This window comes from Grampus griseus (genome assembly GCF_964374135.1).
Source record: "Grampus griseus genome assembly, chromosome: 15".
Classification (NCBI taxonomy): Eukaryota; Metazoa; Chordata; class Mammalia; order Artiodactyla; family Delphinidae; genus Grampus; species Grampus griseus.
The window spans coordinates 73,997,446-74,010,263 of NC_139009.1; the positions used below are offsets into that span (position 1 = coordinate 73,997,446).

Genomic DNA, 12,818 nt, shown 5'->3' on the forward strand with positions numbered 1-12,818 from the left:
AGATCTAATGTATAGCATGGTGACCATACTTAACGATATTGTATTGTATACTGGAAATTTTCAAAGAGGAGATCTTAAATTAAATCTTCTCAACACACACACACACACACACACACAAAATGGTAACTATGTAGAGGTAATAGAGATGTTAATTAGCTTGATTGTGGTGATCTTTTCACAGTGTATACATATGTGAAAACATATTTATACCATAAATATATACAATTTTTATATGTCAAAGATAGTAAAGCTGTTAAAAAAGAAAAATCAATTGACCATAAATGTCAGTTTTAATTTCTGGACTCTCAATCTGTTCCGTTGATTTATATGCCTATATACCAGTACCACAGTGTCTCAATTATGTAGTAAGCTTTGAAATCAAAAAGTATGCGTCTTCAAGCTTTGTTCTTTTTGAAAGTTGTTTTGGGTATTCTAGATCCCTTGAATCTCATGTGAATTTTAGGATCAACTTGTCAAGTTTCTGCGAAGGAGCCAACTGGGATTTTGGTAGGAATTGTTTTGTACCTGTAGATCAGTTTGGAGAGCAATGTTATTAAGTCTGCCAACCCATGAATGCGGAGTATCTTTCTGTTTATTTAGGCTATCTTTCTGTTTATTTAAGTCATCTTTCATTTCTTTCAGCAAAATTTTGTAGCTATCAGAGGATAAGTTTCACACTTCTTTCATTAAGTGTATTCCTAAATATTTTATTCTTTTTGCTTTTGTAAATGGAATTTTTAAAAATTTTTATTTTGGATTGTCCATTGCAAATTACAGAAAAAGAATAGGTTTTTATATATAGATCTTGTATCCTGTAATGCTACTGAACTTGTTTATGAGTTCTGATAGTTTTTTAGTGGATTCGTTAGGATTTTCTATATACAGCAGGGATCCCCACAGCTACTGGAACCCGGCCTCACAGCAGGAGATGAGCGGCGGGTGAGCAAGCGAAGCTTCACCTGTATTTACAGACAGTCCCCATCGCTCACATTACTGCCTATCAGATCAGCGGCAGCATTAGGTTCTCATAGGAGCGGGAACCCTACTGTGAACTGCACATGCAAGGTATCTAGGTTGCACGCTCCTTATGAGAATCTAACACATCATCATCTGAGGGGAGCTGAGGCGGTGATGCCAGTGCTGGGGAGCGGCTGCAAATACAGATTATCATTAGCAGAGAGGTTTCACTGCACAGAGATCATAATAAATCAATTGCTTGCAGACTCATATCAAAACCCTATCAGTGGGCTTCCCTGGTGGTGCGGTGGTTGAGAGTCCGCCTGCCGATGCAGGGGACACGGGTTCGTGCCCCGGTCCGGGAAGATGCCGCGGAGCAGCTGGGCCCGTGAACCATGGCCGCTGAGCCTGCGCGTCCGGAGCCTGTGCTCCGCAACGGGAGGGGCCACAACAGTGAGAGGCCCGCGTACCGCAAAAAAAAAAAAAAAAAAAAACAACCCTGTCAGTGAGTGGCAAGTGAAACAAGCTCAGAGCTCCCACTGATTCTGCATTATGATGAGTTGTATAATTATTTCAATATATGTTACAATGTAATAATAATAGAAATAAAGTGCATAATAAATGTAATGTGCTTGAATCATCCCAAAGCCATACCCCACCCCCACCCCGCCCGCATCCATGGAAACTGGTCCCTGGTGCCAAAAAGGTTGGGGTTTGCTGATATACAGGGTCACGTCATCTGCTAATAGAGATAGTTTTACTTCTTCCTTTCCATCTCGATGCCTTTCCTTTCATTTTCTTGCCTAATTACTCTGGTTAGATCCTCCAGTAAAATATTGAATAGAAATGGCAAGAGTGGACATTCTTGTCTTGTTCCTGGTCTTAGGCGGGAGGCATCCAGTCTTCCACCAGTAAGTATGATGTTAGCTCTGGGTTTTTTGTAGATGCCCTTTATCAGGTAAGAAAGTTCTCCTTTTTTTTTTTATGTTTGTCTCCACCTACCCAAATTCACTTGGCAAGTCTTATGCATATAATAAATGGTCAATATATATGTAATGGGTAAATATTTTTAAGATAGTCTTAATTTCCCTAAAAATGAATGTGCACGAATCTACCATGTAGTAAACACTTTCTTTCATTTTCTCGTCTCACAAAAACGATCATATCCTCTTAAAGTAGGTATTTGTTTCATGTTAAATAATGAGATCTTTGTAATGAAGTGACATAACATACTAAGTGTACTTTCAATTGCATTTCCTTTTGTGCTCCTGATAGAGAAAAATAGACTTATTCCTTGGCATGTGTTAATCAGGCAAACAGATTATTCCCACAGACTCTCACTAATTGGTCAGTTCTTCAGTAACCAAGTTGGGCAGAGTACGTTGTGGTAGTTCCCCATTCAAGTTAGCATTTATAATAACTGAATGCTTAGGGTCCTTCCTGCTATATGAATGGTATGTTCTGTAGATAAATAGCTGCATCTAGGAGTTAGCATATTGATCATTGTCATCTGTTCTTTCCCTCTGAGCACTTGTGTTCTTGTATATGATATATCCTGCTGATTCTTTGTATTGACATTGATGTTGCCACAGTATATACAGAGATAAAGAAAAAAAATAAATTACGATAAAATTAGAACCAGATGTGAAATTAGAGATGTTTCAAAATTAAATGAAGGGATATAAAGCTGTTTGCTTGCTTTTCTCTTAAGGCTGTAGTAGCAAGTAGAGAAGGAATTTGGGAAGAGTGACATAGAGTCCTTGGGAGAATAAGGATGTTACAGAGGTAAACAGAGAGGTACCTAAGCACTCCTTGACAAAGTGAGGCTGTTGGTGGAGATTTCAGGCACCCTGGGTTTTTTTACGTTATTGTACCACATGGTTACATTTTTATATATTTTTAAAAAAACGAATAATAATTATTTCTCAATGCAGTTCCACTCTGTTTTTCAGATTTGTACTATGGTGGGGAAGCTTTCTCTGTAGAGCAGCCACAGTCTTTTACTTGTCCCTATTGTGGAAAAATGGGCTATACGGAGACATCTCTTCAAGAACATGTTACTTCTGAACATGCAGAAACATCAACAGAAGTGGTAAGTGAAGCAGCCTTGTGTCTAAATGATATGGTAAAGTATATTATTTCTAACATAAATAAAGCCATGTCACTATCATCTACCTCCTGTTAAGTGTACTGTTACTGTTTGTGTGATAACTGTTAAATTATCTTCAAACAGCAAATTTTACGCATCCTAGGAGGGAGGCTGCACGTGTACAAGATGATGCCCCCTATTTGTCCACACTAGCCTTTCTTGCGGTGTTGCTGAAAGCACAACGTGGAATCTTAACCAAATTCAGGAGCCTTCAGTAAACACGTGGTGAAAAGGTTTAAAGCACCCCGACCTGCAACACATCTCTTTCCATAGTATTCTAGCTGCCTGATTGATTTCCCTTTTATAAGGAAACCTTCACAAGGAAATTTTAAAATCTTTGGTCATATACTAAGTAGAAATCCATTGTCACATCTCATTGTGATAGATCACTGACCTTCCTTGGTTTTCATCAGATCATATTTCTTGCTTCATAGGTCAGAGCTTTGAGGTCCCTAGAAGTTCCTCCTACTCTGATCTTTGCCAGTGGCCAGGGACCCAGAATAATACCCAAAGAAAATCTTGGCTTGAAAGCTTTTTGGATATTTTACTTGACACCTGAGTCAGCATATATCCAACTTCAAGAAATGATGAGTGCACCCCAAAGAGTCCCCTTCCCCCCGTTTACCATTGGTAACAGTAGATAAAGTGAGCCATGAGAGCTGGAACTGTGGGTGTGGAACTCGGAGAGTTTGGGCCCAAGCATTTGCACATTGCTTCAACTCATAAGCCCCTGAATGTACTCAAAACAAATTAACTGAAACTCAGGAGAAGTAAAGTAATAGTGTATCCAAGGACTCACAGCTAGTAAGGGGCAGAGTCAGGTGTTTGAACTCAGCCAGAGTCCCTCTGGGTTGTAGAGTCCCTACTTAACCACTGTCTTATTCTGTCTCCACTACAGCCCTGCTGTTACAGCTGTGAGAGTACAGGTTCACTGTTATCTCCACTTACACTGCTAGTTGATGTTAAAGTTGTTATAAGATTCATAGTTCAAACAGTTGGTAAATTTACATTATGTAGTTCTCAAATCAAATTTTACCGTCTGACAACTCAAAAATGCTCTCATCTTGCACCTTGGGGAACCTCAGAACACTATTGTCACATTTTACTTGTGTTCTTAATTTGTTCTTTTTATTCTACAAAGGTGATTTTGCTTCCTTTTGGAACAGTCCCAGATGACAGTGTGAAGAATGAATGCTGATTTGATTGCATCTCTGTCCTGGTTGTTGTGGGAAAGTTGGAATAATTTCTCTTTGATTTAAATTCTGTTAAGTTTGAGAATTTATTTACCTAGATATAATAAGGAGGGGTTTCCCTATTGTAAACCTGGCATTCTTAAAATCATTATTATATTAGCCAGTAGGCCCTAGTGTAGTAGTTCCATCACCCCTTTGGGACAGGACAATGTGTCGGTTTTCCACATCTAAAACTGGGGAATCCAGTGGAAATTCAAGTCCTCTCCATGAATGAAAAGCTAATTATTCATTTTTAAAAATGAGAGTCAACTACCAGCAGCCTTGCCTTTATTTTTTTCCAGAAAGTAAATACAATTTATTTATACTCCTTTGTACCTGATACACAGTTTGAAAATTAAATACCATCTACAAATAGTTTTATGGTCTGTCTCTCATAAGTTGTGTTCAGTTATATGCCTTCGTTTAGTTCCCCAACTTTTGGAACATAGCTCAAGGCAGCGGCCATACCATTTTTTCATATTAGTATTTGTGTAATATTTTAAGGATTTCTCTCTCCTCATGGGCTCTTAGTCTGCATGAGCACCGCATCTACCTCGCTTCCCACTCATTAGCACACCCAGACATTTCAAAGTGAAAAATAGCAAGCAGGCAAGAATCTTTGATACAAAGGTGCTTGATTCTTTGAATCATGTAGGTCGTGTCCTAGATCCGGGGCTGACATCAGCAGGTGTACGACGTGTGGAATACTGGCCAGTGTCCATGCTCAGTGATTGCTGCCTGTGCCTTGCCAGGTGTTAAGTATTTTGAATGCCTCTAGGTATATATGTGAAACACATTATCAGCTCTGATGTGTTACAGTTATACGTAAATGTCCATGTGATATTATTATGTGTGCCCTCTCAACACCCTCCCCCCTGTGTTTTGCCAAGTCATGGTAATTAAAACATTTTTGAATTCTGGAGTTCAGGAGTGACTCATGTCATTTTGGAAGGTAGGGAATTAGATTCACATAATAGCTGTATCTCTGTTTCTATTCCTGTTTATATTTTTCTTCCTAAATGCTCAATTTTCTATCCTTCTTTGCCCCTGCATTTCCTGCATATCTCTCCTCTGTACCACCAGCTTGTACCTTCCTCTAGGACTTAAGGATCTCACTCCTCTAACCAGCATCCCTTTGGAACATTTAGGAGTGAGAGGATATATCCCTGCAGATATTACTGTCACCACTAGTAAGCACTTACCAATACCTGACATAGCTAGTAAGAAAGTGTACGGAAGGTTAATTTTTAAAATAACTTTGTAGTCTTTGTGTGTATATATATATTTTGTTGTTGTTGTTGTTGTTTGTTTGTTTGTTTTTGGGTTTTTTTTGCGATACACGGGCCTCTCACTGTTGTGGCCTCTCCCGTTGCGGAGCACAGGCTCCGGACGCGCAGGCTCAGCGGCCATGGCTCACGGGCCCAGCCGCTCTGCGGCATAGGGGATCCTCCCAGACCGGGGCACGAACCCGTGTCCCCTGCATCAGCAGGCGGACTCTTCAACCACTGCGCCACCAGGGAAGCCCCTTTGTCTATATTTTTGTCTCCTTTTTCAACTTGGGACTCTAAGGCCCCAACCTAAGATTTGCCTCCTTTCTTAAGATTAATTTAAGATTGCTCAAGAGGCTTTTGATTTTGAGGATATGGAGGATCCTTCAAACTAGATATTATTAAAAACATCTGACATAGAATGCATAGTGAAGATGATTAAAAATTTTACAAGCAGATTGGGTGTAGTCTCAGGGATCTTTTTATAAACACCAAATCTGATAAGCAGTGTGATTTTGAAGTTAAGCACAAGTTCTTAAAAACCCTCATAGTTATGAAATCTGGTTGATTGGGACTAGTTTTTGGTTGCGGGAAGAATTAAGAGGGGAAGTAGCACAGTATGTAATTATCAAAATCCATCAAGCTGGTAGTAGAAGTGAGCGCTAGAGGTCAAATGGGATTGCAAACATGAAGGATTTGTTGAGGAAGTGGTAAGAATGTGGAAGAAATACGGTGGGAAAGCTTTGAACATAAAAACGTTAAGCATGACTCCTGAAATTTTTCTTAAATCTTACATTTGAGGTGACTTGCACTGCAGCTAATTAGAAAGCCTTCAGGGATTTTTGTTGTTGTTTTTAAATGAAATGTAGCTTTACCTCTAATTAATGATATGTAATTAATCTTTCACTTCCTTGTTTAATAAATCTCTTGCAATTTATATTAAGAACATTATGCTTTAAAAAGTAAGAGTACTTTTGTTCACCAACATTTTCTTCTCACTTCTAGAAATCTGTGTTGCAGTATACTACTCCGTTCATAATTGCATCAGTTCTCTAGCATTCCCTGCTGGAAGCTTTTTGCTTTCTATTTTTCATTTGGTTTTACTCTTTGGTTTCTTTCCTCTCCAAAAAGGGGAGGTTAGGGCAATCTCCAGCTTTTAGGTTTTCATACATGTAAGTGATACAGTCCCTCCTTTTTTTTTTTCTTTTAATTGTGTTAGTTTGTTCATTTTTATTTTCCTAGGGATACATCCGTATAAGTTTCTGAACTTGGCACAAGGTTATTCATAATATCATCTTATTATATTGTCGATGTCTACACTATCTGACTCTTTCTCATTTCTTTTTTGGTTTGTTTTTTTTTTACCTTTTTTCTTTTTTTAATTAATTTTTATTGGAGTATAGTTGCTTTACAGTGTTGTGTTACTTTCTACTGTACAGCAAAGTGAATCATCTTGCACCTTGGGGAACCTCAGAACACTATTGTCACATCCCTCCCTTTTTAATGAAGACCTAGATATGTTTGTAACAAATTGAGTTTAATTTTGAAATAGCATGGTTGTATTGTGTTCTATTTATACTGATTTGATAAGAAGTAAAAACCAAGAAGAAAGAATTATTTTAGAAATTTTTCACAATCTGACTATACAATTTTATTCTTATGGAGAAACATGACGACATAAAAGGACTTTTAAATTTGTTTTTAATGAGTCAGAATGATCTGTTTTAGCTGATAATTTTTTTAATATTTAGATGGTTGTTTGTCAATTAAAAGGAGCCATAGAACACAGAATAGAAATTATCATCATTGTGGCGTTTTGTGTATAAACAGATGCATTTGATACCTAAATTCAACAAGCAGGAAAATATAAGATCTAATATACTGCAAACCAAAATAATGTGACAGGTATGGTTTATACATGAGGGCTATGAAAGGTTGCATATCTTTAAATTGTGTATAGGACTTTTAAATTTTGACCATCAAAATAGTATCTGTATTTCATTGAAAGACCATTTTAATATGTAGATATATAGAGCTAACTTCCCAACACAGGTATTTCCTTATTAGGAACAATAATAGTGGAGTGAACCACAATTTTTACAAATCTTCTAATCTAATCTTGTACATTTTCTTAAATATTATAATTACCTATTTACTCTTATAATCAGGTAATCAAGAAAAGTAAGCATTTAAAAGCCAAATACACATTTTTTTTTAAAATACGCTTTAATTGACTGTTACTACTTGCATTCTTCTTCAAAGAATGCAGTTGGATGCTGTCTGCTTTTCTGTGAACTAACAATGGTATTTTATTTAATAATAGTGGAGGAATACATAAAACTACCGTTGCTACAGGCAACCATATAGCTACTACTCATTTGCATTTAGCTAGAGAGATTATAGAAGACCAGGATTTGGTACTTTTACCATTTGTGCTTTTCAGTACTTTAGACTCAGAACACTTTCTTTTTTATAAATCACTTTTTTACTATCTTTAGTATTTAGCTATCTTTGCACATTTTTAATAATAGTTATTTTGAGCATATTTACTTGTTTAAAATCGGATAGTAATACTTTTGATTTTAAGGGTGTTACAGCCATTGGTTTCCCAGTAGATTCTTGAGTTGATAGCACAGAAGGAAATGATAGGAGACACGCTGGGCATTCCAGATTGTTCTAGGATAATTCAATTTATGTGTGTGTCCTGATATTTTAAAAGATATTTCTATAAGAGATCAGTTCCTTAAGGTGATATGAAAACCAGGAGGGGAATCATTTAGAATATTATGAAAATGAGGTAATAAAAGCTTTTCCAAGAAGGTGTTGTGCCTGGTATTTCAGAGTATATTGTTATCCTGGGTAGGGTTTTCATTGCTCTGTACTTCCCTCTGTGTTGAAGTAAACTCCTGTAGGGGAAGGTGAGTAGGCAGTTTTCAGAATGGGAAGAACACCCAGTGTGAAGGGGAGTGCTGGGTAAGAGCAGCAGGTGTAGAGACATTCACTTTGAGTTCTTTTTTTCTTTGGCCACTGGTTTGGTTTCTTCTTTGTCCTGTGAAATACTGGCTTGTCTAGTTCAGTGTCTGGACAGCTAATTTCAAGTCAGTGCATAGAAGTGGGGCCTCTTCTTGCAGGGCTTGCAGAAAGATTTGTAGGGAAGGGGGTATAAATTAAAGATGGGACCTCTCTGGCAACTATTGGAAAATTATAAGGTAGCTCAGTAGTCCTTTAAACACTTTTCAGCCTTGTCTCTTCTCCTGGTATCCCTTTCTTCCCCATCGTGCCCCTCAGGTTAAAAAAAGAAAAACTGGTTAAGAAAATTATTTGAAGACGCCAGTCTCGGTCTTCATAGCTGAGGTTATTTTTTCTAGGAAATCCGACCAAACTCAGCCTCACTTGACAAACTTGTAATGCTCTTGAGGAGAGAGCATACAAAGCTTCTGTCATTGCCAGACACTCAACTCATAAACAACATAAACCCACTAACTTACGTGGAGTCATTTGTGACTTTTCACTAAAACTGTTGCTGGCTTTGGGCTCCGCCTCCCTGTGCCTGTCTCCCTGCAGCTCGCAGGTGCTTACGGACACACTATGCAACAAGAGGTGCCCGTTTCCTTTTCTTTCTCTAGGTCAACAGGGGAAATAGATAGCTTACCCCAGGATAGGTGGAAACAGTGAAGCTTACACTGCAGTTCTTCTTCTCAGTACTCGTGGATATGAGTGCTCATATTCAGAGTGAACTGTGAACAGGATAAAGAAATGCGAGCGCCCTGACCCCTTTGGAGTTATTTTTCATTGTGGCTAAATTATGTTTTTTCAAGTGTTATGAATTTCCGGGACATCAGTATACACATGTAATTTAAATCTATATCCAAGAAACATGTTTAAAACCAAAACTTTATTTATTTAGTACTCTTAAATCATATATAAAAATGTAAGGAAAACTGAAATTTTTGTATTTAACAAAAACTCCCTAACATTCTAAATGCTGCTCTTGGGAAGCAGGTGACAGTTCCAACCTCAGCATTAAAATGGGGAGAATGGAACTGAGGAGAAAAATAAATTCAATATGAAGTAGCTTATACTTAATTATAAGTTAATTTGAGTGTTCCACTGCAACCGCAGAAAATTAGATTATAATCGAGTTGAACATTGTGATCACTCGGGTCTTGAAAGAACCTATATCTGTATTGACAAAACAGATGGCTAAGGTGCATGTAGCTACAATTTAGATGGTTCTAGAGAAGGCCCAAAATGAGTTTGTTGACCATGTAGCATAGATTTTCCACTAGTGCTTTTTGTATGTCCTCAAAGCAAAACTTCACTCTGGTCTTATTTTCATTATATCTGCAGATTTTATAAGATAAACTACTTTTAATTACTCAAGAGATCCAAAAATCTGGAGTTATCAGTTAGCCTTAGCAGTTGTTAATTCAGTAGAATGTCAACTCTCTTTTTTTAGTATGAGGATTAAAATATAATGCATGTGAGGGGTTTTGTATGTCATGGCTTTAAATTATAATAGCTCCTTTGGGTCACCACCTTTCAGTAAAAGAAACTTTGTTAAAAACACCCCCATTGAATTGCAGTTGATCAGAAAATCTGCCTTACAGAACAAGGCCGTGGTACTTCCTCAAAAGGAGAGACACAAATTGTGCCCCAGATATGAATTGTACCTAAGTATTTACTCAGTAAATACTTAATGAATTAGTTAATCCATAGTAACAAAATTATACAGTATGGCAAATTTAACCAGTCAGAACTTTAAGTTTACCAGCTTACCTGGACTTCACAGCATAAGTCCTTTAACTTACAGAAATTAGGACACAGTTGTAAAGAGCAGCACAAGAGAAGGTATGCTTATCGCACTTCCAGAAGTTGCCCTTATCTTAAACGACACTCACAAGGCTTTACTTAAATGTTTTTATTTGAATTTATTACATAGTCTACATAAATATCGTAAAAAAGGAAGACCCCAACTTTAAAAAGAGGCTATTTTTGTAAATGTCCTTTGGACACCTGGTTTGGAGCTCAGAGCACAGTAAGCACATAAGTTGCCAGAACACATCATGTAGTGAACTTGGGTTTCAGAGCTAGCTTGGGAAAACCTAGGTAACCTTATACTAGAAAATTAGTATAGTATCAAACAACACAGGAAAATTATTTGGCTTGAAATTATGTTCTTGTGTTATTATTGGGGAAAAACAGCACATTCACATAAGGATGAAGAAATAATCAGAGCTTTTCTGAAGACAGTAGAGCTATGGCAGTGGGCAGGTTCTTCACTGCATTTTAATTTTGCTTCAGAACTTATAACTCTTCAGATACAAGGCTGTTACTTTTAATCTTTTCAACCACGATTAACTTCATAACTTGACTCACAGCTGTAATAAAGGAATGAGGAATGGAAAAGGGGGAAGGAGTTTTGAAGTAATGACCGGACAAAAAACAGGGAAACAAAGGAGGATGGGGGCTGCAGAAGGGCTAGGGTGTGAGAGAAAGTGTGGGTGCCTGAGAAGAAATTAACTGAGGTGTTAGCTGTGATGGAGGAAATGGGTCAGGGTGAGGCACAACATTTACTTTGCCCTCAGACGGATGACGTCAGAAGAAAGGCTGTTCTGGGTCATGCCTGGGTCAGTTATTAAGGACAGCTTAGGGAAACATTTGCTGGTCTTTCTCAAGACTTCATATATTCCTAACTTCTCAATGTGTCTCTCCAACTATTAACCAGGAGCGTTACATCTAATATGTCAAGTGTGAAGTAGTGCTTTCCGAAGTCATCAGATTCTTGGAGTAAAGCACGATGGCTGTCAGCATAATAAATTTAAAACATGGCCTCTACCCACACAGACTTTATAGCATGTCTAAAAACCAAACTAGCTCTTTTGACACAATTGGAGAAAAACGCAAGGAGTCAGGGCTTTGTGACTTGAGGTAGGCCTTGAAAAATGGGTGTTACTTCAAAAAGTGGACAGAATGGAAGGAATGGTATTACTCGAGGGAAGAGACATGAACCAAGATGCAGTGTTAGAAAGAACACAGGAGGTGGAAAGGATGGTAAGGCATTGATTGTTGTGTGAAGTAGTGGGAAAACTGAATCAGCCAAATGAAGCCAGATAGTAGAGAACCTTTAAAGCCAGAATATTTGTCCACTTGGTTTGGTGGACAATAAAGAGAAGTGTTTGCCCCTGTACAGAGGAGAGACATTTTCTCTACCATCATGGCACCTAGGCTCTCATTTGGGAAGGGAAGGATGGTAGGGTTTGAGTGATTCTGTAGTTCTTTTGAAACGGGATGAACTTAATCATAATGATTATGTGGATGAACATGGATCAAAAAAGGGTAGAGGGGCTTCCCTGGTGGCGCAGTGGTTGAGAGTCTGCCTGCCGATGCAGGGGACGTGGGTTCGTGCCCCGGTCCGGGAAGATCCCACATGCCGCGGAGCGGCTGGGCCCGTGAGCCATGGCCGCTGAGCCTGTGCGTCCTGAGCCTGTGCTCCGCAACGGGAGAGGCCACGACAGTGAGAGGCCCGTGTACCGCAAAAAAAAAAAAAAAGGGTAGCAATTACAAAGAAGCTTTTGCTGCCTGTTATAAGACCATGATCATCAGAGAAGTGATGCCTCAGACATTTGGTATCACCAGAAAGTAACAATAGAAGATGATGTAAGGAAATCACAGCTTTGGAACGTGTATTCTCAAAAGGAGAATGTTTCTCATGGGTGTAAAATTAGATCGAAGAAATAAATGAGCTTATCAGGTTTGTGATCCAGAAACCTAGTCGAGAAATGCCGATTGCCAGGGCAGTTATTTCACTTAGGGTGTTTGCTGTGAGAAGAAGCGTGGTGTCCCAGAATCTGAGTTCAAGGGCAGTTTCAAGTGGTCTGAGAAGATGATGCATCGAAGTGGATCCTCCTCATGGTGAAGAGCCTATCTCGCTCCCCAGCAGCTGCTGAACGAATTTGGTGAAAGACCGGTCTCTCTATAATGCTGCAGTCTAGCTTCAGTGAAGGCCAGGTTGTATGCTGGATCGGATAGGCAGTTTTTAAAATGCGTTTTTCTGTAGCAGTGAACAAAATGGGCAAGAAGTGTATTACGAAGCCTATCCAAAAAAAAGGAGGGAGAGAGAGAGAGGTAAAGAACTCACCACATCACAGGAACTTAAATCCTCCTCTCTTGTTGTTTTAAAGCACTGTACAGTAGCCAGACAGAATGCCA

The 12,818-nt window shown here is 38.5% G+C and overlaps 1 protein-coding gene across 3 annotated transcripts in view; it reads left to right on the forward strand.

Annotated features, from left to right (window-relative positions):
• The window catches only part of KCMF1 (potassium channel modulatory factor 1), a 75,678-nt gene that overhangs the window by 46,273 nt on the left and 16,587 nt on the right, over window positions 1-12,818 (forward strand). For all 3 annotated transcript variants that reach the window (XM_082671874.1, XM_082671875.1, XM_082671876.1), the window contains exon 3: window positions 2,910-3,049. In XM_082671874.1, the coding sequence (XP_082528000.1) occupies window positions 2,910-3,049 (140 nt within the window). The remainder of the gene's footprint in view (window positions 1-2,909; window positions 3,050-12,818) is intronic.